The sequence below is a fragment of the Equus quagga genome, chromosome 9 (genome assembly GCF_021613505.1).
Source record: "Equus quagga isolate Etosha38 chromosome 9, UCLA_HA_Equagga_1.0, whole genome shotgun sequence".
Classification (NCBI taxonomy): Eukaryota; Metazoa; Chordata; class Mammalia; order Perissodactyla; family Equidae; genus Equus; species Equus quagga.
This window is the reverse complement of record NC_060275.1, coordinates 95,784,283-95,812,213: the sequence shown is the minus strand read 5'-3', so window position 1 is coordinate 95,812,213 and position 27,931 is coordinate 95,784,283. Positions and strand designations below refer to the sequence as shown.

Below are 27,931 nucleotides of genomic sequence, written 5' to 3'. Positions count from 1 at the left end.
CGGTCAGAAATGTGCCTTCTTAAGACAGAGTTATACCTCCCTGCTGAGAGCTTCCTAGAGCAAGAGCAGCTTTATTCAAATATTAGGTGCATTCTGATGATGCTGAATTTTGGCAGCCCTGATTCATAACATGTCAGATGACTTGAAAGGCTTAGAGCAGCCTGTTCAACTGCCTGGAGGACATGGCCCATTTGCTAGAAACAACTGTTGTTACTGGATTTTGGAAGTGTTGGGAGAGCCTATCTATTGTTATCTCTTGTCATCTTTCCTCAGTAGAGTGCAGTTGTACACCACTCCACTGTTTTATTTTTTATTTTATTTTTATTTTTTTGCTTGAGGAAGATTGTCGCTGAGCTAACATCTGTGCCAGTCTTCCTCTGTTTTTTGTATGTGGGACACTGACACAGCATGGCTTGATGAGCAGTGTAGGTCTGCACCCAGGATCCAAATCCACGAATGCTTGCATCTTATAATTGACAACAGCTTACATTTATAGCTACAGTTACTGTGTGCCAAAGACTGTCATAGCGGCTTTCCATGCATTAATTCATTTACTTCTCTAGCAATCTTGTGTGATAGATACCTTTATTAATTACCTTATTTTACTGAGGGAACTAAGGTCCAGAGAGGTAAAGTACCTTGCTCAAAGTCACACAGCTCATGAAAAGCAGAGCCAGGATTCAAACCCAGCTACAGAGCACCAGAGTTCATGCTTTTTAACCACTATGCTATTCTGCTACAAGGAAATCCAGCACTTAAATTGTGAGGTCATTTCCCACAGGAGTAATTGTTAAATTCACCATTAAATTTATTTTCCTCCTTTATTTTAAACCAATTCTGACCTCTGTAAGCATCTAAAATTGGCATTAAGTCTGAGACAATTGTATCTTCTCCAAACAGTACTTTGTCACCCAAATTATAGCAATTGAAAGAGAGGTTCATAATATAAGACGTCTTCCTCTTTTGTGAGGATAACTTCAGGGAATTTTATATCTTATATTTTGATATGTGTGGTTTCTGTATATTAACATGTAAGCCAAATCAGTTGTTGAAGATTTGGGGCACAGAGGAATTATTTCTGGAACAACTACTGGTCACTAGGCAGTGTACCAGGCTGTTTACCTATAGTACCTAGTTTTATTCTCTCTAGAACCTGTAAGGTAAAGAGCATTGTTCCCATTTTGTAGATGAGTAAAACAGAGGCTCAGAGAGTATGAGAAACTTGCCTAGCGTGGTACAGAGATTGGGCAGTGGGGTTGAGATTTCAGCCTGTGTCCAGCCACCTCTAAAGCATGTGTGCTGTAGATGACCCATTGTGGCCTCACTGGGCACACAGCACTGGGTTTGGAAGTCGCTGACTTAGCCCATGTGGGTGCTGCACCGCCCGTGCCAGCTGGCTTCCACTATCCTTCCAGCTTCTTCTCATTCCTCTGCTTTCTCCCTCGCTGAGCCCGACAAGACTTTTGGCTGCAAACAAGAGAAATTACTGAAGCTAGCTTAAGCAGAAAGGGATGTATTAAAGGATGTTAGTTAGGTGGTTCACAGAATTTCTGGGAGGGACCAAGCATCAGGCTCAGACGTTGCAGAGCCAGGAAAGGAGCTAAACCACATGGTGGGACTGTACTAGCAGAAGAACCGTGCTTCCTCATCTAGGGCTCAGGCCCAGGAGAGAGAGAATTTTAGGGAGAAAATGCCAGAACTGTGTCCCTCTTCCACTGTACTCACCACAAGGCTACGGTCTCAATGAGTGACCCCTCCCCACTTCAGCATCCAGGTCTGAAGTGAAAGGAACACAAACCCAAGAGTCTGATATCAACAGGGCAACTTCAGGCCATGTAATTCATCTCTCTGACTAGTTACCTAGTCTGTAAAACTGGAAAAAATACAAGTGCTAAGACCCTAAGAGTTATTGTAAGAATTAAATGCTCAAACTCTGGACACAGTGTCTGGCACACAATTTTTAATGCTAACTTCTTGTCTTCTCAAGAAACCACAATCCCATTGCGTGGGGCCATTCCCCCCATGGCTCTGCTGTGCACATGGGTTCTGTCTGTCTTAGTTGGGTAACTACACAGGTAGTTTATCATCCAGTGAAGAAGCAGATCAAAGTTTAAGTAACTGGAGATGACTAAGGGCAAAAAAATCTGATTCTTTAACACCTGTGGTCACTGTGACTAGAGTTTAGAGCTTACACGATATTAGACATAAAGTCATCATGAAGGATCTTGGTTTGCATTTTTCTGGTCAGCTTGAAGTCTTGATTTGGCCAGGGGCTTGCAATATATGTATTAATTTTCCTTCAGAGCTCATTTAGCAGCAACAAGTGGGGGAATCAGTTGCATTTTAATTGGGTCATTCTCCTGCCCCTGCCCCTACCCGTAGAGTTCTCTCTGTGTTGCGGAGGAGCCAGATGTCAGTCCTTGCATCTTGGTGACACAGCCATCAATGCCTAACTCTTCAGTGGCACCAGCCCAACCACAAAGTACCTCGTTGAATTTCTCCAAGGCCACGTGATCCTAGAATTGAAAAGCTAGGAAGAGTCTAGGTTCGAACATGCATGTCAGTGCCACTCCACAACATTAAAAACTTAGAAATTTTTTTTATTTGATATGACCAATACCAAAAACGAACTGCATTATCGTTCCAAGTGATTCATACTAAAGATTCTGTTTCTAACACGAGGATCTCATTTTGAAAGGGAAAATTTTTTGAACGGATGGTACAGGTCTTAGGGGACAACTTTGAGATTTGTGGAGGACAGATTTCAGTGTGAGATAACCCAGTGAAATGTGGTGCTCTTGCTGATCTCATTTTCCGAGATGAAGAAACTGAGGCAATCATTCAATGATGGAGATTGTTCCAGCTGGAAGCTCTGTGGAAAATGAGGCTACGCTAGGTACCGTGCCTCTTCTTAACACAGACTTGACACAGAAAGCTGGTGAAGCAAACCTGAATTCAGTCTAGCAGCCTCAGTAATTCTGACATGTGCTTGTAAGGGAGGTGGGGGCAGCATGAAATATTTACACTAAGCCTGGCGGGAATTAGCATATACAGAAGTTGACTTCAGCAAAATGTAGGACACAGGGAAAGCCATAAGGGGCGAAAACGTGCCTAGTTGTTGTGGGGAGAGAGGCAAAGTTTTGAAGATGAATTCCTACTTCTTTTGGAAGCCCTAGGAGGGCTTTACTGGACACCTTTACTTTCTCAAAAAAGGTATGTTGGGTGTTTCCAGAACTGTGCAGTGATGCAAAGGAATATTGGGAAGAGATGGAACCTACCCTCTTGTTGCCTGCACTCGAGTTGGGAAAATATCTTTCATTTGAAATCGCCAAATTTTCCTAGTTTGCAGCTGTCAAGTCCATGCAAAGAAAATGATGACTCTGTGCCCTCGACGCTTGGCCCTTTCTGCATCAGTTTCAAGCTGTGGCCTCCCCTAGATTTTGTTCATACTTTCCAGTTAACCAGCCACAGACCCTTCTGTGCCAGTGGTGCTCTCCACAGAGGCAATAAACCCTGAGGCCGGGGGTCTCCTATATTCCTTGCTGCTCATCCTCTGGGCCCTTAGCCAAGAGAACCATCTTTGTCTGAGTCTCGTATCCAGACATTTCAGCCTAGAGGCCAGGGAAGTCTCCAAGCAAGCAATGTCTCTGCCCAAGAGAACACATTTCTGGGTTTGGCTGAAAACACCCTGAAAACTTCTGAGCTCACCATTTGATCTCTGTGTAGGCCGGAGAGTTTCAAAGACCTGGGGCTGAGGATATGAGAGAAAGAGAGTTCTGATCTGCTTGTGTGCTCTATGTGTATGTGTGTGATTATGTTAATTGATTTTTAAGGCTTTTTTGTCTCAACACTTATCCTGTGTAAAAACAAACATTATTCTTCTCAGACATGTTTTTGAAAAATAGATGAAAGAACCAGCAGTATCAGACAGGTTAATGAACACTTGGCCTCTCTCTGAGCACAGTTCTGTTTCCACTCTGTCAGCGGGGAAAATTTCCTTTTTATGGGGCACCTTTAGACCAGTGTTTTGTTCAGAAAACCTTAGGTCAGAGCCTGTTGTTTTTAAGGAGAATTTACTGGAGGTTGATCTGGCAGGGGCTGCAGACAGTTCAACAGTTATGTGTTGGGGGCCCTTTGAAGAAAGGGTATGGAGCCCTGTATGTTATTCTGTTGGGCACAAATGCTCTTGAAGTCTAAAGACTGAATCCTTGGAAGGCAAACAACTGTTTGGGTTCTTTTATGCTGGAATTAATTTTTATTTATTTACTTATTTTTGAGGCAGATTAGCCCTGAGCTAACATCTGCTGCTAAGCCTCTTCTTTTTTGCTGAGGAAGACTGGCCCTGAGCTAACATCTGTGCCCATCTTCCTCCATTTTATATGTGGGACGCTTGCCACAGCATGGCTTAATAAGTGGTATACAGGTCCGTTCCCGGGGTCTGAACCGGTGAACCCTGGGCTGCTGAAACAGAATGCGTGAACTTAACCGCTGCACTGCCAGCCCACCCCTGGAATTTATTTTTTTCATTTTTTATCCTGGACATTTTCTAGTTGCAGAACACTGTGTTTATCAAACAAAAAGCCTTCATAATTGGTCCAGCCTAGAACAGGACATCAGTGCCCATGTTGGTAGCTACGGTTGCCTCGCCTGGAGCAGGCACATCTCCCTGGTGTCATTCAAAGACTGTTGGCCATATCCACGTGTTGGCTCCTCCACTCCAGTTGCAGTTGTGTGGAATGGGGGAGTGCCTTTGTGTGCCCTCAGTCAGGTGTGGAGGCCTGATTTCTCCTCCCACTGGGTCCCTGATTGCCTTTGAGCTAGAGATGAATAAGTACACCTGTGTCATCTTTCTGTTGCCTCAAACCCGGGGCACCGGCTGTCCCAGCCCATCAAGTAAACCATGTGTGCTGGGTGTGGCGTGCTTGTGCCTTCTGGTATCTTCTGATGTCCTAATTCAGGTGCATCTATTTTTAGACTGGGCTCGCCCTCATGTGAATGTCACTTTAGCAAGACTGTGACTTGCATGTGTTCAGTTGTTTTCTTCAAGGATCCCTGGGTGTTCACCAATTCTGACTCTTTGGCGGCCTTGTAATCTGCAAAGTGCTGCAAACACAGAATCCGCTTGCCTAGCTGTCCCTGGGCGAAAGCATGTCATTTGGCTAGAGATAAAACTTAGTGTCCAGAGGCCTGGCGACGAGAGGGAGCTCCAGGATTCATGGGACAGTTTACTTCCGTGTGAAATAGGATAGAGGTGCGTGCCTATCAGTATCCATCAGTGTTCACTGAGGGTCCTTGTGTTAATTGTCAGCCTGGGAGGTAGTTTGTGTGTAGCTGTTTATAAACTCAATAGCACTGTTTGCAAATGTGAGAAGGATGTGGCCGGCATAGGAGGAAAAGGTTGGTGAATGCAGGCAGTTGAGCAAGGCAGGGGCAGGGCAGCCTGCTGTGAAGGACAGAGGAAACCAGAGGAGCTGGCAAGGAAGACGGGGTCAGCCAGTTGAGGGGCCACGGTTAGGAGTTTGCTTTTGATTCAGAGACACTCTGGGAGCCACAGGGTTGGGATGTTTATGGCATTTGACAACTGCCTGGTAGAGAATATCATAAACCTGTGGCCAAGGAGAGCTAGGAAGGAAATGAAAAACAGGGTCCCTTTCCACTGGAGGATGTAGAGAAAGAAAAGAGAAATTCTGAAAGGATTTCCTAAGAGCTCAGAGTGGCGGTGCCCGAGAGGCTGAAGGGAGTGCCTTGGGGAAAGGAGAGGGATTGAGCTGGGTAGAAGGTTACTGGCACGTTTGGTTGCAAATGTCATCCCCTTCCAGTGAACGTTGACCCAGCTAGGGTGAGTACACAGAGCTCCTGGGAGTGAGAAGTAGAAAGAGCCATGTGGAAATCACTCATAGGCATCGTTCTGGGTATTTCAGAATTCTCCCCTGAGGCATATGATAGTGAGCCTATGGAAAGGACGAAGAAAGACGCCCATGATTCTCCAGTCACTCAGAGATAACCTTTCATTTTAAGTAATAACGCTAGTTCAGGCTTCTTTGATTGTTAGGGCAGCCTTAGTTATTACGTCTTTTTTTTCTTCCATTTTATCAGCAAAAAAAGAAAAAAATAAGGCATGGCTCATCCCTCACCTCACAGGAAAGAATATGGAAAATAAAATAGATGAAGCTCTTGGCACTCCTGAGAAGGAAGGCCCTGATCTTGATGATGACACAAGTGCTTACCCGGAAAGATGGTCAGGGTGTTTTTCAATGGAACTCTGTGTGGGTGTTTTGTGCGACTTTTCAGGGAAAACCCTGGGCGGCAAGTGCTTCCCTCCTTCCTCCTCTTGTCAAGTACCCAGTGGCCTGATTGGAGCTGGCAGCCCCTTTGGGGAACACACAGGGCTGACTTCTGGGTCTTTTAACACTGCCCTTCATGAGCACTCTGTCTTCATCTCCCAGTTTCCCCTTTGTCACTTTCAATTAAGCCAGGAACTTTTGGAACCAGGACAAGCCACATGTAATTTGGTTAGTGATCTAAATAAGGCAAAACAGCAGAGAGGGAACTTAAATGTGAACACATAGGGGTGGAGCGAGTAGGTTTTATCCAAGAGTCACCGTAACCACGATTTATGGCATGCCCACTATGTGGACAGCACTGAGATGATCTAAAACATTGTCATCTCTCTGTTTTAGCAAAAACTCTGTAAATGCATTGTCCTTTTGTAGATGAGGATGTTTGCTTATTACTCACATAGCTAGTTAGCAGGGAACGCTGAGTGTAATTCATGGTTTTCTAACTGAAGCTTACTCTCATTTCACAAAATATGCTGCCCCCTAAGAGTTTTCATAGAGGACTCACTTGGAAGCTCTGTGACAAATGGGACACAGTAAGAGTCTGGTACTAGAGAGAAAAGAACATCGGATTTGTAAATAGGCAGCCCTGATTTGGGTGGGAATTTGAATGCCAAGTCTCCCCCTCTGTGATCGAGGGAAGTTTGTAAACTCAAAGATTCAGTACTCTCTGCTGTCAACCTGTGAAGCATCTAGCTTTCTGTTGGCACTCTGAAATTGGTGTGTTGACTGTGCACAAATGGCTGTAGCTAAAGTAGCTTTTGAAGCTCTTGAACGCAGTTAATTTTCTTATGGAGGCTGGTATTATTCTTGCTACTTGGATCATGAAGGCCCTGTGCAAGTATTTTTCATAGGTCTTAAAAATTAAACTTTAATTGGTCAATGCTAGGAGGACCACACATTCTTAGTTGGTTGAGTACAAACCAAAGCTTTGCTCTAGTGCCCACCGTCCTCCAAGGTACTAGAAGTTTCCTACTTTAGCTGCTGTTCTTATTGCCAGAATTTGTATTGTTACAGACCAGCAGGCACATTCTTGTGTCTTTTGTTTTTAAACTGTTTTAGATAAGTTTAAGACCTGGAAGTCACCATGGCCAGATTCCCATGGGAAATCTCCTCTAGTTATTTAGAGAAATTCTTCTTGTGGGAAAAAAAAAAAAAAAAAAAAGGGAAACAAATAACTAATTGTTTGGAGGCTCATAGAAAGAAATGTCCATACATGAGCCAGCTTCCTCACCAAATGCTTCTGAAAGCCGAGGTTTTGTTAAGTCCGGTTCCTATCACCCCAGAACCATACGTGATTCCAAGAGAAGATTCTTCCTGGTAAAGATGAGAAATACTTTGAAAGTCCAGCTAAGCCCAAATGTGTCATTGAGCATATCGTGGTTTTTGATAGATTTCTTCCTCCAAGGGCTTCGCTCCACCCTTCCCCACTTAAGGAAGAAAGGCTGATAATTTTTAATCATAATGTAGACATGGTAAGCTTAGCGGACTGTATTTTGTTTTTAAGAGGAATTATTCTGAGATCTGGAAATTACAGACTGGGTGCAGTAAGCCTTTAAAACTCTGAGCACCGCAGGGAATTCAGTTGTCACTGTTACGCTTACAGAAGCACACAGGGAGGGGAAGAGTCTGCTAGCCACAGAAACTGCTTTGAAAAAACATATTTCCAGTTCACGCAAGTTGCACCAGCCCCTCTGAAATGTACTTGCAGCCCGGGCACACGGTGTGGTGTGAGCACTGAGCGTACCCTTCGTTTGGGTGACGGAAGCAGCATAGTGTCAACGGTTCCCCTTGACCCCTTAGCACCTTGGCAAGAGTGGAGATGGAAGCCTGTTCTCCTGCTGCATGGGAACCACACCCGGAACTCTGCCTCCTGCTTCTGAGTCTTGTGTGTACCTCTGCAATCTGCGTGCGTTCAGGATGCCCCTCTCTCAGTAAGAGTCCTTACGGAGTAAGGAAACATCCACATTGCTTGAAGTTTCTGAAAACCAGGTGAATGGCAACACTTTCACTGCTTGACAATATCAGTGTAGGGAAAAAAAGTGTAAAGGGTTGGAGACTTCAAACCCTGCCCACTGTTTTTGTTTCCTTGTGTGGCATCTTAGTGGCATTGTGACTGGGCCCTTTGTCGTGCTTGTCCAGTTCATACGCTTCGAGTAGTGTGGGCAGCAATCTGATCCCAAGCCTGGCCGGCAGCAGCCTTTTCCAGAATGCCTGTTTAACAAACTGGCCATTTGGTGTGTTCTGCTCGCTACAGTGGTGCCAAGTCAGGTGGGTCAGGCTAGAATGCAGTTGTCTCCAGGTGCAGTGACCATGAAGAGTAGTCCACTTTCCTTTTATGTATGAGGGGGAGAAGCATGGAATTGTGGGGCATGTCACAACTGAAAAGCAGCCTTTAAGGCTTTACGTAAGACCCACTTCCTTGGGAAAGTCACCCCTGATTAGCCAGCCCCCGGTGACACATCCCTGTGGAAATTCTGGACCCTTATTGCCTTTGTCCATCATTTCCCATTTAGTGCACCTTGTCCTGTAGAGGTGGAAATCTTTTCATAGGACAGGGTCTCGTCTGCCTGGCAAGTTTGCCCAGTGCGAGTGCTCAGATGAGACCCTTATGAATTACTTGTCTGATTCTGGTCTTAAGAGGTGGCTAATCTTGTGAGCACCAACAAGACCATATACTGCAGCTTTGGGGAAATCTCTGCAGGGATGCTCACAGAAATTGACTTCTTAGCCCAGGGCCTTGAAAGGCATTAGAGAGAGATTTTGAGCTGCAAGTGGCCGGCGACATTGGCTAAGCAACCACTTGTTCCTGCTGCCCAGCTGAGCGTGAGTTACCCACCGACCCTCAGGGCCTGGTCCATGCGGGTCCTCCGGGCTGTGGCAGGATTCCTGGGAGTGAGTTTAAGTCATGATGGGGTTGGAGTTAGTTTCCCAAACCAAAAATGTCTCCATTTCTATGAAGAAAGAAACTACCCCCAATTCAAAAGATTGATTGGCCTGACAGGCTAGAAAGTGGGTGCTGAGTGCTTATCTCATGTCTAAGACTGATGCGGGGTCGGTGAGCTGAGGAGTCGAAAGAAGGATTTCTTAGACTCTTAAGATCTGGCAGTAGTGCTCTTTTATTTAGAGAATAGTGTAGCGTGGGGACAGGACCCATGGGCAGTCAGAGCTTCTGCTGCCGCCGCTTCTGCTGCCCCTGCTGGCATGGGGACAGGGCCCATGGGCAGGCAGAGCAGCTGCTGCTGCCCCCGCTGGCATGGGGACAGGACCCATGGGCAGTCAGAGCTCCTGCTGCTGCCCCGAGTTGAGGGTTAGGGCTAAATTTAAGACATAGGTATGTGAGTCATCTCTTTACGAAGACAAAGGAAAGAACATGAAAAAAAGTTAAAAGGGTATCAGTGCAGGTGGGGTCTGGTCATTGGGTGATCCCATGACTTTTAGACAAGAATCAAATCGGATTAAGTAAAGGTCAGAAGCCACCACCCTAAATCAGTTACATGAGATTGTCAGACAGCAACCAACTTAAGTTCTTGTCTTCCCCATTAAGAGTTTCTAGGGATAAGGTCATCTCTCTTCTTCTTCCTGGTACAGAGAGGGAGGCACCTTTTACAGATAGAGATTTACCTTACAAATGTAAATGTGTCCCAACAAGGGCAAGTTCCATTCCCCAGAACCTCCTTCCCTGTCCCAGTTTATCGAAAGCAATCAGCCCCAAATAATCCCGATGCCAAAGAGACATATCTTGGGGTGGCCAATTTCGAGTCCCTACAAGGTCACCCCCCCTTCCTTCACAAACGCAAATGTCTTTCAAAAGGGCAAGCAAAATTCCAGTCCTCGGAGCCTGCTTCTCATCTGTAGTTTTAAAAGTAACCAGCCTAAAATCCTCATCAAGACAACTGGCTGGTGGATCTAAGTGGTTTGTCCTTGGCTAGGGGCCGAGGAGGGGAAATGCCTTGAAGAGAGGGCTTAGGCTGGTCCAGCTTTCTGTAGGGAATCTGTCAGATGTGTGTGCACTTGGTAGTGTAAGTCGTAAAGACTTTCTGTTCCTCTGAAGTTAGATTTTCCTCGCCCAAAAGTGGTTGGTCCTTTTCTCCATCTATGTCCAGAGCAAACATGCTTATCTATTTGAATGGACTGTCCTAAGCCTCATTAATGGGCCTTGATTCTGAAAAGCTGCCTCTAGGGGACATATGTCCTTGTCCAGGACCCAGGTCCTGGGGCACACCAACGTGGACTTCCTGTTCAGTTGCACTCCCTGACTGTAGTGTCACTCTCATTGCTTCCCTCCATCTTTACTCAAGATGGCTCCTTCCTGAAGAAAACTGGGCAATTTCAGCTTGAGCACATTCATTTAGATGTGGAGACAAGCCATGAGGATGAGAACAGTGAGAACCTGAGGGACGGGGACTGCGTTCAAGAGAGCTGGTGCTTTTCTGCACACAAATGGAAATTTAAATCAAGAGTGCCCCATGCGAAGGGAGGACCAATCAGACAGCCAGGGAGAATGCCTGAGAGTGTTTCCAGAAGTCCTGGAAGCACTTGCTTCCTCTGAATCAGCTACATTATAAAAGGGCGGGGGTGAGAACAGTTTGATAAGATAAGATTTGGATGCAGCAGTTAAAGGGAGAGCCAGTATGCAACACTTCTCAAATTTATTTGACCGCGGAGTCCTTCTTGCATAGAGCATCTCCTTGAACCAGTATTTTGTAGACTGTATTTTTGGAAAAGCTAGAGTAAGGTCATTAGATTACAAAGAAAGAACTCTTGGGGGAAAAATTCCAAAGGACAGGGGAACTGTGTTAAGTATCTGAGGTGAAGAAAGTTTTGTCCTATTTTTCCATATATTTACTAGAACTTAGGAGTGTGCTGGGCTCTGAAGGGAAATACAAGAGGGAACTTTTCAGTAAATGTCGATTCATCACTTCCAAGGAAGCGAGTTCCCAAGAGGTGAACAGTGCCCAGTCCTGCTCAGGAGCCACAGAGGAGCTGCAAAGCCGTTCCCTTACTGCGTGATTCTGCACAGGGTTTTTGAATTTTGAATCTGAATGTTTAGGAAGGGCGTGCCTGCTCCAGTCCTCAAGACCCCTATTGCTTTTGTCTAACCTGCTTCTCTCATTCATTTAATTTTCTGCAGGCTGGCAGCATTTTTGCTTGCAGCCCCTAGAGTGGGAAGCAGTGGTGGTAATAATAAATACAGTGTAATCGAATGCTCTGTGGGTTAGAATAATCTAACCCATATGGTATATGGTGATGGATAAAAACTAGACTACTGGTGGCAAACGTGATGCAGTCTATATGGAAACTGATACAGAATAATATATGCCTGCAATTTACACAATGTTATAAGCCAATATGACCTCAATAAAATAATTTTTTTAAATGTTTAAAAGGTACTTATAAAACATAATTGTTAGTAGACGCTGTTTCACGTGGCAGGCCACTGGGATGATTTTCTTTTCCTTTTTTCTCCACCTCTTTCTTTTCTTCCCTTTCTCTCTCTCTCCATCTCCCTCTGCCCACCTCTCCTTTCCTCCCTGCCTCCCGCCTTTTTTTCTCTCTTTTGTACATTCCAAATTTTAATGTTTATATGTATAATTAAAAAATTAAGAAAAAAAACTTTTGAAAACACTAAAAAATAAAGAACCTGTATGGTTTGGTCCTTGTTACAGGGGGCTGTCTCATGCTCTGTAGGATGTTTAGCAGTGTCTCTGGCCTCCACTTACTAGATGCCAGTAGCATCCCCTCCTCCTCCCTACGGGGGGTAAACTCTTCCCCAGTTGAGAACCACTGGTCTATGTGAAAGCATAGGGATGTGCAAAAGAGCGGTAGGCAATGTGTTTCATGATGCAGGCATTGGGGCTAGATCAGGAATGGTCTTGGATACCATGCAAAGATGTTTAGGCTTTATCCTTTGGACAACAAGAAATTATTAGAGCATGAGACTTCATCAAGCAGATCTTACATATTTGCCATCAGATATCTCCATGTGCAGGATAGATTGGAGGGGGAAAGCACTGAGGAAGGGAGACTAGTTTGGATCAAGGCCCTAAAATGTGACAGAATACAGGGGAGGGGAGGGGACAGGTTTGAGAAGTAGAGTTGACGGGACCTAACCGCCAGCTGGGAAGGGAAGAGAGGAGCTGAGGATGACGCGTTTGTGCTGGAGTGGCTGGGGATTGACATTAATTAAGAGAGGAAATATAGGAGGAGGGACCAGTTTGAGGGAGAGCATACGGGTTTCATTTTAGGGTGTGCTCCATGTGAGATGCCTACAGGACAACCAGCTGGAGCTGGGCAGGAGGCAGCTAGAGGTCTGGGGCTGAGGCTCTGAAGAGAGATGCCGATTGAGGAGTTAGTGGCTCTTACTTGGTTGTTGTTGCTATGGACGTAGAGGGGATAACCCAGGGAGGAGGAGAGAAGAGGGAAATGCTGGTGTCCCTTAATAGCCCACCAGATGGAGGAGGGAAGTCAAGGATGGAGACTGAGAAGAGCTGGTCGGAGAGCTGGAGGCAGCTCTCTCCACCAGAGGCTTGTGGTCTAATTGGACAGATTCAACAGCTAAGAAACAGTTGTGTGTGCCGGACTGAAAAAGTATGATGGCATCAGTATGTGCTGCCAAAGTTGAGTGAGGTGAGGGATGTATGATTTCTAAGAGGGCTTTGTGGAGAAAAAGAATGGACTGCAGCTGCAGAGAGCTTTCTCAAGGGTGTTCGTGAACCCTCTGCGTTGATGGCAGAAGTTGGAAGGGGGCCACATCTCCATATATCCAGGCCAGGGCTCTCCCTGCTTGCACGAGCTGCAGGGTGTTCCCCATCTGCATTGACATTATCTTCTCCTATCACAGAATATGCAAACAAACTGAATGCCTTGTTTGCTTTCATAACTTTCTATGAGTTATTTTTGACCAGGGATTGGGGAAAAGAGAGAAGGAAACTTTAGTGATTCCTGTTGTTTTCAAGTCATTTATGAATTTTGTCTTATGCCAAGTAGTAGTCTCTACTTTGTGCTTTAATAATATGAAGCATGAGAGCCATAGAACTGGCCCATGGGAAATTGTAAAGAAAATCCAGGTTCTACTGGCTTTTAAAAAATATATATAATATAGGGGCTGGCTCCGTGGCCAGGTGAAGTTCGCACGCTGTGCTTTGGCTGCCTGGGGTGTGCCGGTTCATGTCCTGGGTGTGGACCTACACACTGCTTATCAGGCCATGCTGTGGCAGCATCCCACATAGAAGAACTAGAATGACTTGTAACTAGGATATACAACTGTGTGCTGGGGCTCTAGGGAGAAAAAAAAAAGAAGATGATTGGCAACAGATGTTAGCTCAGGGCCAATCTCCCTCACACTTACCTGCACACACACACACACATATATATTATTTTAATTTATTTATTTATTATATTATATATTATATGTATATATAAAATTGACCATTTTAACCATTTTTGGGTGTACAGTTGTGTGGCGTTAAGTATATTCACATTGTTGTGCTGCCATCATCACTATCCATCTCCAGAACATCTTTTATCTTGCAAAACTAAAACTCTGTACCTATTAAATAATAACTGGCCACTTTCCTCTCCTCTAGCCCCTGGCAGCCGCCATTCTACTTTCTGTCTCTGTGAATCTGACTATTCTTAGGTACCTCAAATAAGGGGAATCATACAACATTTGTCTTTTTGCGCCTGGTTTGTTTCATTGAGCATGATGTCCTCTAGGGTCATCCCTGTTGTAGCGTGTATCAGAATTCCCTTCCTTGGTAAGGCTGAATAGTATTCCATTGTATGTATGTACCACATTTTGTTTATCCGTTCAGCTGTCAACGGACACTTACGTTGCTTCCACATTTTGGGTATTCCTGCTGTGAACGTGGTTGTGAAATAGCTGTTTGTGTCCCTGCTTTCAGTTCTTTTGGGTCTGTGCCCCGAAGTGTCCATTGGCTTTTGTGGTGGTGTTGATCCCTTTCTCTGTTGGGGTTTGCTGGAATCACTCCCTAGCTCCCTGTCCTTCTGATGCTTTCTTTGTTACTCTTCTGCTTTTGCTCGTAGGAGAATCTTAGGTGTGTCCCTAGGCTGGGCTTTGTGACCAGCTGGAGAGCCATCACTGAGCGCCTGCCTGTAGGTCTGGGCCATGAAGATCCACATCTTGTCCACCTAGCGCTGTCCTAGAATTTGAATCAGGAAGATCCAGGTTCTAATACTGTACTTCCACTAGTGTGCCCTGACCTTGGCAAGTTTTCTCCCCTCTCTCTCGGCCTCTGTTTCCACATCTCAGCAATGAGAAGTAGAACTAAGCGATCCTTAGGGTCCCTCCCGGATCACAGAGAGGGTGGGCACAGTAGTCTTCCAGGCCCAGGAACCAAGGTGGGTGAGAAAAAAGCAGAGATTCAGACTCCACACATGGGCAGTCTGACCAGAAACTTCAGGTTTCATCGGCCCTGAATCCTTGGATGGTTAGATGTGTCTAATGTGTACTTGCTGCGTTCTGGTACATGCCACAGGGCTAGTCTTGTGAGTAAGTGTAACCGCAATTCCCTTTAAAGCAAAATTATATGTTATATATTATCCACCCTTTCTTGAGAGACTGGGACAAAGAGAGGTGGAATAACTGGTTTCACCATAGATTTTTGGCAGATGTCACAAACTAATACTGGAGAGAATATTCAATGGGCAAATTTACCTCTGATTAAGACTGTAGTTGGGTCATGGGCCAAGAAAATTTTAACCCTCCTTTTTTCCTACTTCCTTAAAAAAAAAATTTAAAGAACACACTTCCTTGTCCTTTGCTTAAACTCAGAGCAGGTCCACTCTCCCTGAACTGGGAAAGTGAGTCCCAGAGGTCACCCGCATGATCAACTTTCAGACCTCTGAACCGCACCTGAAAGTTTGCACTGGTCTGGGGTTTCCTGCTTGGGCTTGGAGACTGGGCACGAATCCTACTGTCACTTCTCCCTCTGCCACACCAGCGAGCATCCTTTGTACACCACTGACCCTGTCTTTTCTTTGTGTCATCTGTCAAACTGTCCAATGGGGAACTGTAAAGAAAAAACTTGCCTGTTTTTTCCAAGGCTGTGGTGTTAGGGTGTTAGGATGACTGGAACCCATTTGGCACATGTGTGGAAGTGTATAGCATTTTCTTTTTTAGGAGACATTTTAACCATCTAATTAAAAAAAATGAAGAAACAAATTTTCTTTCAGTCTGGATACTAAGTTGTTAGTTTTATAAATATACGAAAAATTAAAAAACAATTTTGAAGATTGAAGAACTGCCCATAGGGACTGAGACTGGCTTATAACAATATGGGGGAAATCCAGATAGGATAAAACTCTAAATGAATAGATTAAAAAACATTAATCCTTGGGGCCTGCCCCGTGGCCGAGTGGTTAAGTTCATGCGCTCCGCCGTAGGCAGCCCAGTGTTTCGTCAGTTCGAATCCTAGGCGCGGACATGGCACCGCTCATCAAGCCACATTGAGGCGGCATCCCACATGCCACAACTAGAAGGACCCACAACAAAGAATATACAACTATGTACTTGGGGGCTTTGGGGAGAAAAAGAAAAAAAATTAAAAATCTTTAAAAAAAAAAAAATATTAATCCTAAGACCTAACAGTCCTTCTGGGTTTTCCAGAAGCTCAACCTAAGAATGACTGTAAATGAGCAGAGGACGTTTGCTCCTCTTTCATTCCTGGCAAGTTGTAGCTGCTAAAGGACTGTCAGTATTATTATTATTATTGTTATTATTTTTGGTGAGGAAGATTGGCCCTGTGCTGATATCTGTGCCAGTCTTCCTCTATTTTGTATGTGGGTCGTCCTCACAGCATGGCTTGATGAGTGGTGTGTAGGTTTGTGCCTGGGATCCAAACCTGCAAACCCCAGACCGCCAACGCGGAGTGCGCAAACTTAACTATGCCACCGGGCCAGCTCCAGGACTGTCAGTATCTTCAAAACAAGACATTATTGCCATTTAAATAGTTCGTGTAAATTTTCATACCTATTTTGAAGACCTTGGGGTTTTCAGGACCTGTGTTTCTGGTTGATGAATCATGAGAGAACCCCTTTTGCTCCAACTGCAAAATAAGGTGAATTTTACACATAGTGGAAATCACGATATATGTGTGTTAGTTTGGGGGAACCTATTTTTAAAATTCTCTTTCCTGATAATCTTAGAGGGAAAGATCAAATCGTCTTTGTAGTTGCTGACATTCTAGCAGAGGTGAGTGTACTCAAGGGCCAGCTGATGTTCGCTTTTGTTAGTAGAGGTCTGGGATGGAAGATGGATTAGGAAAGTTGTAGATATGGGGTCATCATAATAAGTAGCCTTTTACTTACCAATGGGCTTCTTTACAAAATTACTTAAAGTCGCAATTTTTATTCCCATTTGAATGCAATAAGAAACCTGACCCTTGAATAAGTGCAAAGTAAAACATTTAATTCATTGCGAAGTGTTAGGTCACTGGGTGGAAGGTTTCTTGACTGATCGATCATCCTGGCTTCACATTTTTGGTTGTACATGAAATACATATTTTGATATATTTTTGATTGTCTCATGCCTGAAATCTTCGGTTTACCACAGTGGACTGTGGTGGTATCCGTATAACGAAGCTGTTGTGACCCCATCCCCAAGGTGCACGTCCTTTGCTGATGGAAGAGCTTATCTGCAGATACCTGCAGGAGGAAACCACGGTTGACTTCTGCCAGGATTGGATTTACCCCGTACACACAGAAAATTAAAGCCTTTTTTAGCAGCACGGTTCCAATACGCTGGCAGGGCAAGTGTGGGTTCCTTCTCTTAGAAACACAGTTTAGTGGGATGCACTCATAAATGAAAAATGATCTGAGTGCTGTGGGTGGGGCCCTCGAGCCCAGGAGGTGAAGCCGGGAGGAGGAGAGAGAGAGAGAATCTGCTCTAGGCTCTGTGGAGCATGAGGAGCTGGCAGGAAGTCGGAGCACGCACTGGCATGGCTCACGTTTTTGTTGATAGTTACTAACCAAGACTTTAAAGAACTGAATGGAGAAGGGAAATGAAGCACAACAAACTTTGGAGTCTGTCTTCTTCAGGCGGCTGTGAAGCACAGTGGAAAACACTCACCTGATCAGCTCCTGAAGCAGGTAGGAAGGGGGACCTGAGTGGCGAAGAGAATCGTATTTTTTCTGAGTACAACTTATATCTTCCGAAGATTAATTTTTTTAGAAAAGTATATGAGAAATGAGTAGATAATATTGACATGAGAAACAGACTTAATCTGAATTGTGCTGACATCTGCCCAAGGAAGAATTTTCCTCAGCATCTAGATTGATGACCAAATGACAGTCATATTCTGGGGGTCGCTTTAAAAAAAATCACCCAAAATCATGCAGCATTCAAGTTAAAACTGATTTAAAAATTGGCAGATAATAAATGAGCTGCAGACACTGTTTTAGAACAAATACTTTGAAGATAGTCAACCAGAAACTGATTTTCAGGCTTGACCGTTGCTGTATTTCCATATTTCAGCACCAACAAGGTGCTTGCTAATTTTCACTGGCTTTTGTAAGAAAGGAGGTAGATGTATAACAGCTGTGAAATATGCAGAAATTGACTGGGATCCAGAGTGAAGCCTGAATGTACTAATGTTTTCTCCATTAAGAAGCTACCTCTGCTCAGCTTCTAAGTCAGAGAATTGGAAAAGTGAAGTGTGCATCCTGATTATCTGTCACAGAGGGCTAGGGACAGAGGTTTGGAAATGGCCACAGCGATGTCTTCACGCTCAGAAGTAGAAAATAAACAGGGGAGGGGGGCATGGGTTGCAGCCACACTCGAGGATAATTTAAAAGCTCATTTGTGGTTCCCGTGGTTGTAGCTGAGCCTCAGAGTGTCCTTTCTGTTGTCAAGATTTGTGATAAGAGAAGCAGAACAGAACAGACTATCTCAAGCCTGGGTTTCTGAAGCATTTCCAAGCCTTGCTTCTGATAGGCGCCTGGATAATTTGACGTGAATTCCACCCCCCCCCCCCCCCCCCCCACCCCGGAATGAAGTGGTTAGAGTGTTGTGGAACTGAGCTGACATAGGGTAGGTTGGAAATAGTGCATGTGGTCAGCGTGACAGTAGCATCAGAATTAGGTGGAGAACTTTATTTTAGTTGAATAGTCCAGCCTAAATACTGGCACTCTTTGGTTTGAGCCTCTGAGAATGACGTATTAGCCACAGGGGTGTGGCTGAGAAGGCAGATATGGGGGCTGCTTGCTTACTGCTTACTGGCTGGCTCTCATCCTCATGCTGCGGTGGCCAAGTTTTGTAGCTTTGCATTTTAGGCCTGGAGGGCTGGGAGATGGCTGTGCTTAGTCAAGGCAAGCCCATACCTTATCGCTAGTCTTTTTCTCTCTGTGACTTCTCAGCCTTCTACAGCTACTACACCCATTGTATGGGGAGGGGGAACAGCCCCTCCTGTGGTCTTTCAGGAACCCTCTCCACCACCCCCAACTCCTGTTCTGTCTTGCCTACTGGCTATCTGTTGGGTAAGTCCCCTTTGTCTCCCATCCTTCATGCTGGTCTGTCCCAGGTGCTTCTGCCATGAATTAAGCTGAGCTAGGGGACAGGCTCCTTTCCACGGTCCATTCTGGAAGTAGTCAGAGGTCAGCAAACTGTCCCGCGGGCCAAATCCAGCCTACCTCAGCCTGTTTTTGTAGGGCTCTGGAGTGAAGAGTGGGTTTTACATTTTAAAGGTTGAAAAAACGAAGAATACAGGAGAGAGACTGATGTGGCCTGCAAAGCCTAAATTATTTACTGTCTGATCCTTTGGAGGAAATATTTTCTGATCCCTGATTTTTAACATGATTCGTGAACAGCATCATCTGTGGGCTGATGCACCTCAGTAAGTCCTCAGCAGTTTGAATGGACTGTTGTTTTGGAAACCAATTTTAGTTTCTCGGTCTGTATTAGATGGCATTCTTGCCTCCAGAAGGGTAGATTCAGGAGCAAGGAAGTTGAGGGTTTTCTGCAGGGTCCAAACAATGGGAAAGAAATATCAGATGCGCTACGCACCCACGGTTGGCTTTTCCCCCTCGCCCCTTGTTGGTAGAACTGCTGGTAGGGATACCCACGAGACCTACCATGTGTTGATGGTGTCCCCTGCTGCAAGAACTTCTTGGGGACCAAAATTCTGCTAACTTGCACAGAAATGATTCACTTCCTTGTTTCTCTTTGGCACGCTGAATGCTGGCCAGAATTCTACAATCTTAGTTGTTTGGTGTTGCTACTTTGGAAAAAAAGATGTTTTCTATAATTAAAAAAAAGGTAGTTAAGTGAATATCATGTTTTGTCATATTTAGAACAGTGTTTCTTTATTGCTAAGAAAGCTTACTCTAGCCCCACCAGTCTTACCCTAAACATGCAATTCTCCTGGACCTAATACAGTATTTCATTGTTAATATCATTTCTAATAAGGGAAGAGGGAAATCGGGTGACCTTGCTCACGTTTAACTTGTGTCAAAACTGTAGGCCTGGATATGGAGCTGACTTCCGTAAGTAGCTTATTGTCCGTTGCAGGAACAGAAAAGTTTCTCACAGGGAGATCGTAGTTTAAGAAGAAAAATAAAATGGCTAGTACAGTTTTTTTTGTCTCCAAGACATTTTAACCATCAATCATCTTGTATTTGGAAATCGGATGCTGTCAGTAGAGAAGAATGGGGATGGGGCCTAGTTTGACAAATGAAAACAAGTGAAGAAGGTTGAAAGTATGTACAGTATGGTGCCCCATGGGAGTTCGAGCCTGGAAAACAAGATGGCGGCAATACACTTGACAAGTCAGGTTGTGAGAGCTGGCAAGGGAACGTCCTGTAATCTACCAGGTGAGCCAGGCAGTCCCTTTGTCTGTATTTAGAAAGGGATTGGCTCTGAATTTAGAGATTAAGCAACCTGCTATTCCTGTATGCACTGGAATTTGAGACACAGTCAGAAACCTGATTTGCGTAACTGCTGAAACTCAATTGGAAGCCAAGCAGACTGAGGCCTGGACTCCCCAAGTGAGGGGCAGTTGGAATCACAGCACGCGAGGGAATTTATCACGCTTGTCCAAGAGGGTATGGTGTGGTGTGGCCAGACTCAGTGGTGCAGGCTCTGGAGTGAAGGGTGAACTTTGGCTTCCCCGAAGGCCATGATCAGAGGGTGAGTAACCTCTTCCTCTTTGAGTTGGCAGTATGTATCTCAGAGCTGTGGGACTACCTGCTATCTCAAGAAAGCACGAGGGACCTTTTTGCTTCTGAGCCGTGAGACCAAACTGGCTCATAAAGAGAGAGAAATGGCCAAGCGGTTGAAGTCTGATCATGAGCTAAAGTGGAGCACACGCCATGAGCAGCCCTTAATTAGCCAACTCATTTCTAGAATGTTGGGAGGGCTAAGTGTTTCAGCTCAAAGCTGGAGCATCTGTCCCCCTCCCTCTGGCCATCTGAACGGCTGGAATCTGACTTCTGTTCATCAGCTTTTTCCTGATGGTGAATGGGATAAAAGACCAAGCTAGGTGGGTGCCTATGTGTGCAAAAGTGTGTAAACCTAGAGAAGAGGAACAGCCAAACAAAGACAAATTAGGATTCTGAGTTAGAGAAAACTTGTGACCACAAGTCCACGAAAGGGAATCAATAAATCTACATCTCAGTGGCTGGCAGGGATCCCTTCGTGTGGCTCTGTGTTCACTTACCAGTTGTGTCCCTCTTAAGAACTGTAGGCAATGCGTCCTCTCACTTCCAAACATGATTTCTATGCCTTTCCTGCAGTGGGGTCCAGGGATAGTACAAAATTCCTCTCGCCTTGGAGGTCCCAACTGGAACTCGCCTTTTCCTCAGTGGCTGGGGAACAAGATGACAGCATTCCTCCTACATGGACGTGGCACCTGCTGCACTTAGCAGAGGAGGCAGAGTGCACCCCACTAAGAGATCTTCCAATGGCTTTGCTGTCCCTGTGAGCACATCAGCCCCAGGTTGCCTTGGTTGGTTAAATTCAGGTGTGTGTGAGCGTGCACCCACAGATGGACTACGACTCCACAGATGGACTCAGTAGGGCAGGGCGTGAGCTGACAGTCCCAACTTAGATACAAGGTCCCTGCGTAATAAGGCAGGCCATAACAGCAATGGCCTGGGGGTCTAAATCTGCATCCCCTTTTGTAATCTCTTTCTGAAGAAGCAGTACAACTATATTTCATATGCACCAGAGGAACTCAGCACTTAGAGGGACCGAAAGTGACTCCTTTGGTAAAAGAGAAAGATCACCCCACAGTTTGTATTTTTGGTAATTTTGAGGATTCCAGGCTATCAGGCTTAAAGCAAGACACGCTTGGCCCATCTTCTATACCTTTCTAATTTCCACACTATTGTTCTCCCCAAATTAGAAGACAGAAACAAAGTTGGAAATTGGCGGAGTAGGGCGAGTGTGAGGAAAGGGCAGGGTGGCCCTTGAGAATCAGTTTGGTCAAAAGCTTCTATTTCGGTGAGACGACTCAGACTACAGGGGCAAAACGACACTCGCAGATTACTCCCTTAAAGGGTAGATAGACAACCTTCTGTTTGTACGTTATGTTTTCCTAAGCCTTGCTCTTTTAGCAAAGACTTAAATATTCTTATCAGCCTCCTCTACCCAGGCCAGGGGTGCCTGAGAGGGAAGTCAAAGCCAGCATACTTGACCTCCGTTTGAATGGCATGAATCTTGGGATTCATCATGGTGCTCTTGATGGAACAGCTACCCTTTACTCTTTCTGGCCTTTTGCTCCTGTTTCTGCCCCTTTGGCAAAAGTATTCTTATTTTCCCCTCTGGCTGGCTCCTTCAGCAAGAGCAGGCTCTGCCTTCCAAGGAACCCCGTCTTAGACTTGCCAAATTCCACCCTCGTCTTCAGCTTGCAACACTTTGACTTAAGTTCCCAGACGGCTGCCTGTGGGGTAGAGGGTTGATTGTTGGCAGTGAGCTGCTGGCTTTGGAAAACATCACAGGTATTTTATTGTAGCAGATGCAAGACAGTTTTGGCGGGGGAGCAATAAAGACCTGGAGGGGGAACAGAAAATTACCTCTAAGTGCTGCAGGGAGGAAGGTGGCAGAAATGGAAGGGTGCAGTTTGGGTTTGTGAAGCTGAGTCCTTTGCACAATCCTTTTTACAGGCTAGAACTTGCGTGACTTCAGTTTCTGCCTCAAGTGAGTCAAAGAATGTTAAAAGAGAATGGGACGCTGGAACTGAGAAATGGACCTGGGGACATCTTGGTGCGTGTGGGTCTTATTGGGGTCCCAGTGGCCAGCCCAAACTTTGTGTGGTGGAAATCCCGCTGTTTTCATAATGCGGAGGCATTAAACATTCTTATGTCTATAACTAATTAGACATCCTTAATGAGTTACTTATGGTAACAGAAATTTAACACCTCATCTTAAAAGCGAGTGGAGTTAGTTATTTGGAGCCCTCGCTAGGAGAAACATTAGTCATCTCTATAGTCTTCCGGTGGCTTAATTAACTCCATTTGTTGCCATTGGGATTTCAGAAAGGGGAGAGAATCTGCTGTCAGTTTTAGTCTTTTTTTCTGTGGGTTCTTCATCTGCTCCAGGAGCAACCTCTGATAGACTCTAAAACCTAAGCAGTCTGGAAGCTCAGATAGCAAACCTCGCAAATTGTCGCCTTCCTGGACCCTATGACAGTGCTGGTTTTTAAAATTAATTTTACTCTGATATGCTTTACTATGATAGGTTCTTGTTATCCACAGGTTGACCCTCAAATCTGAGGTTTCCTCTGTTTCCAGCCTATTTTCTTTCTTATAGACCATATCTTAGATTACTAACCCCTGAACTAGGATAGTTGGAGAACTAGGTAAGGATAATGCCACTAACTCATCATAGGATGTTCAAAATGCAAGGTTTAGAAATCTTTTCCAAGTGTGTAAACCAATGTAAAGAAAAGCTAAGTGTGAGTGACTATTTTGTGTGTGTTAGGGAGAAGGGTTGCAAGCTGAAATTAATTCATGCTGCTCACACAGACCTGGAGACATGGCTATTTTTGAGCAAAAACCTTTATGTAAGACTGTCTCAAATTTGTAGGTCTGTCTTCTCTTTTGTAAGCGTGGTCCAAACACGCTCACATGAGTTTTTGTTAGGGAAGTGCCTCACTGTATAGTAGAAACTTTTCCGTGAGAGTTCAAACCAAGTGTCAGCTGAACTCCCCAAGGCTGATGTGTTCGGTTCCATTTTGCTTTCATGGCATTTTGGTTAGTGTGAGGAGAAAAGAGCCTGCAGAGCGGTGTAGATGCCTTGGATGTACAGTTTTGAAATTCAGAGACAAATCGATTTTGGCTTTTTCTGAAAATGGATCTTACTTTGAGAACCACAGTTGACATGGCTGTGGGAAGTGTTCCTTTTCTTGGCAAGAACACTACCCTGAAAAGGTGCTTATGATCCAAGAGACACGGAGCCTACCCCAGGCTCTCTGGCAGAGCAGGGGGAATGTTTCAGAACTCAATGTCAGTAATTTATATTAAATCCACATTCGTGAGGAAGGACCTATGCAGATGGAGAAGGCAGCTTCCTATGAAATGGCATTATTTTAGTTACTCTGTGTAATGGTACTCAGAATGTAGCCTGGCATGTCTGTTTCAGAAATATTTAGACCCCAACCCGAAGGATTTGATCAGAAGTACTTATTCAACATCTAAGGGCTTAGTTTTGTGGTAGGAATTCATGGAGAAGCCAACTGACAGAAGCCAAGAAGGCAAATGCAGTAGCTATCAGAGAAGGAAGCGATTTGGGCAGCTCGCACTCAAACTTAGATCAGACAGACAGAGAAAGAGACAAATACGGGGCATAGCATTCTCTATACTCCTTTTACATAAGATCCCCAAGCATTGCTTCCTCTTAACCTAGAGTCTATTAATAGATTTCAGCGGAGCCATGAACCTGCAAGGGAAGAAAATGTTTATTGTCACTAAACTATAGCTCAAATTTAGTATTTCCTTCAATAATGGATTTAGGAAACAAAGCACCATAATATTAGCAGTCCTCATGTCTCTGTCCCCAGTAGAAATGATACATATTATTTGTAGCAGATGTCTTCCAGTATCACACTCATTACTACTTTGAAAATGTATCAGTTAATAAACTTGCCCTTAGATTTTCTTATTTAATGTGTTAAGAAGCACATAGGTTATGATATTATACATTTTTAAATATTTACGATATTGTACTTCAACATAGTTTTGTTTGTAATCCTAGGTGTTTTATGCATTTAAAAATATTATGCTTTTGAGACTTTATAATAGAGCCAGAGAGGTCCATGGTATAAAAATGTGAAAAAAAAGAAAGGAAGAAGCCCTGTCTTAAAGGCTACCATTTGATATTATGTAGATCTTCATTAACCCAGGGCGGGAGGTGTGTTCTAACCCATGAGGCACCTGGGGAGCGTGATCAAATGCAGATTCTTATGCAGTACGTCTGGAGTGGGGCCTGAGATGTCCACCTTTCCAACAAATTCAGAATAGCCACACTGCAGCCCACAGCAATCCAAATACAGGCCTGTGGTTTCCAAACTCACTTCAATCATTTTAGTCAATCTCAGTTGAGGGTAATAGCTTAACTATTGTAACTCTTGGTTGTGGGAAGAGATGTCCCAGGAGAGGGAAAGTGGACGAATCACAAAAGACAAACTTTACACCCTTTGAAGTGTCCTGTGTTCAGTCTTTTGGAGCCCAGAGTAACTGCCAGGCTGGGATGTGAACGCAGTGGAGGCACAGGCCCAGGAGAGGATGCCAAGGTAAAGGGTGCCATGGCAGATGCGTGTCTTTCGGGTGGCTGGGTCGTGGGAAAGCCTTGCCTGGGAAGCTGCTGCAGCTGCGGCCCTGTGAGGGGCCGTGTCCTGAGCGCATGGGGCCAGGTGTGCGCCAGGTGAACTGGGTCCAGCCCGCTGCAGCTGCCTGCCTGCCTGCAGCCCATTTCCTCGGCCTCTCGGGAAGAGGGCAGCATTACCATCTGATTGCCGTACGTGTGTGGCGACCATATGATCTGCTCTGAGGAACATCGTGTATGGCTTTCTTCTTCCCCCATGGGTGATTTATTAAGTGTGTAATTAGATGATACAAGTTGTGTATCTTTGTAAGATTTTCATAGACATTTGCAAATTAGAGAAAGGTCCTTTGCCAGAGGATGAGGGGAAAAACGTCAGTGGACTTCCGTGGCCCAATCAGCTTTCTTTAATAACCCCGGAGCCCCCAGTCCTGACCTGCTGTCTCCTAAAGGGTGCTGCTGGCCTTGGTCAAACCACTTATGTCACGTGGCCAGCTGGTGGCCTCACAGGGTGGCTGCAGAGGTCCACAAATCCAATTTTGTTTACATACTGGGGGTTATTGGCTGCCTGGAGCCTGACTCCTGCTCGTCAAACTCCCAAGAGACTGGCATCCAAAACCCAGTTTATTAATTCCTAGTGAAGGAAGGATGCTTCCAGTGACCAAATACGTCACTGCCATCTTGGATTGTTGTTTGTTTCTACCACCTTAGCCCTGTCTTCCCAGGAGAGGTAGTTGAGTATGAGGACTTAATATGGAATAAGTCCAAGGGCCTGGACCCACTGTTCTCTCTGCTGTGTAAGGCTGAATAATGACATGAAAATCCCCTCAGTCTTTGGGCACGCCTTGACTAGTTCCCTTAAGACCACTCCCTCCCTCACCTCGTTTTCTTTTCCCTCGTTCTCTCCTCCGATGTGATGACCCACCAGCTGTTCTGCCTCAGCTTCTGGATCTCCAGGCCTGCCTGCCAGAGACCGCCTCTGCTCCCCTGGACTGGATCCAGGTGTTTCCTGGGTCTCCCGGCCCACCCACCCACTCATTCAGGGATCATCTCTGGGGAGGCGTGTGTGTGTGTGGATGGGGCAGGTGGGACCTCTGCAGGTGCACAGCCAGTACGGGGTGACTCTTACTATTTCGACTCTCTTTCTTAGCTTTTATTTTCCTTTAACTCTTTCTTACTATTTCTACTCTTGGGGCCAATTCCCTGTAGCCCTAAGAATTGTCACCCCAGCCTCAAAGAACCACAGGTGGCACCTTGTGACTGGGAAAGTTCTCACTAAAAAACATGCTATTTTATACCTATCTCCACAAGAAGACTCTCTGTTGATCATCAACGCCCCTAGTTTCCAAAAGCCATCCCATGAACCTGGATGTATCACAAGAGGCGTTTATAAAATACAGATTTCCGGGCCCCAATCCCTAGTTCTGGGTGAGGGTCTAGATTTGTGCTTGTAAAGCATTACACAGGAGTAGAAGAATCCCCAAGATGGTGGCCACCTGTTACACAGTGTTTTGTCACTGTTGTCCCAATGAGTAATGGTGATTGGAGACCTCGTTTTTTTTTTTTTAAAGATTTTATTTTTCCTTTTTTCTCCACAAAGCCCCCCACCCCCCCCCCCCCGTACATAGTTATATATTCTTAGTTGTGGGTCCTTCTAGTTTTGGCATGTGGGACACCGCCTCAGCCTGGCTTGGTGAGTGGTGCCATGTCCGCGCTCAGGATCCGAACCAGCGAAACCCTGGGCCACCGAAGCAGAGCGTGCGAACTTAACCACTCAGCCACAGGGCCGGCCCCTGAAGACCTCTTTTGTTTCTTATTTATACTTTTCTTTTTCGCTTAAATCTTGTATGTGGCGAACATGTATTATCTTACAAAGCAATCTCTCATTTCCTCTTCTTCAAATAAAACGCCCCCCAGGTTATTCTTACAATCAGCCAAGTTTAGAAACCACTGCTCTAGGCCCGTTATCCCAGACCCAGAGCCTGCATTTTATATGAGGAAACAGGCTTTGTGCGTGAACTGGCTGACTGGCAGGCATCAGGGGTGCCATCTAGGATTGTGTACAAGACCACACCCAACACAGACTCTCTACTTCTTGATTCGACCCTCTGTTTCTCAGCCTCAGGAGCCTTGTTTCTGGGGTGTCACATTAGACCAATAATTGAATGCCCATATATGTGGGGTGCCAGACCAAATTTAACCCAGATGTGGTCCCCAGCTCTAGCACTAAAATGTGAGTGACACCAGCCATCCTGATGCTTCCACGGCTGACAGGTTGAGGCCCCCAGGATGCCAGGGCCCCACCCCTTCAGTAGACCACTCCATCCTTCAACGCCTCAACTTCCCCATCTGTAGGATGAGGATAATTCTATCTGTGCTACCTCCATTACGAAGTTGTTGGGAAAATCAAACAAAACAACGTATGTGAAGGGCTTTGGGGGAAAAAACTACAAAGCATTATGTAATCTTAAGGTGGTCTCATCATTACCAGTATTATTATATTACCCCCAAAGACTTTACATTTCTGCTAAGTGGCTCCAAATACAATCCTTCCAGCTAGAAGAAATACTTGATTCTATTATAATCCAATGAAGGACTTGCTTTGCTGGGGGGGGGGGGGGGGGGACGGGGAGTGGGAGAGGAGGGATCAGGATTCCCATAGAAATATATCACTTCTGAATTTCCTGATTAAAGTAGCTCTAATGGCCCATTAGTGAATCATTTCACACCCTCTGTCCTTTAATGGCTCCTTTCCAGCTGTGCTCCAGCGCCAGGAATTGTTTGGGTGAGTGAGTTGGTACATGTAAGTCACAGG

At 45.2% G+C, this 27,931-nt stretch overlaps 1 protein-coding gene across 9 annotated transcripts in view; it reads left to right on the top strand.

Moving 5' to 3' along the window:
• The window catches only part of PDZD2 (PDZ domain containing 2), a 346,831-nt gene that overhangs the window by 201,108 nt on the left and 117,792 nt on the right, over window positions 1–27,931 (top strand). The window contains exon 1 of one of the 9 annotated variants that reach the window (XM_046671793.1): window positions 17,252–17,450. The exons of 6 other annotated variants lie outside the window; for them this stretch is intronic. Coding sequence is in view for 1 of the 3 variants with exons in the window: in XM_046671792.1 (XP_046527748.1) it covers window positions 20,474–20,484 (11 nt within the window). In the remaining 2 variants the exon portion in view is untranslated. Of the gene's footprint in view, window positions 1–17,251; window positions 17,451–18,673; window positions 18,837–20,296; window positions 20,485–27,931 lie in introns of those variants that run through there. 2 more of the 9 variants (XM_046671797.1, XM_046671792.1) reach the window with 2 other exon arrangements.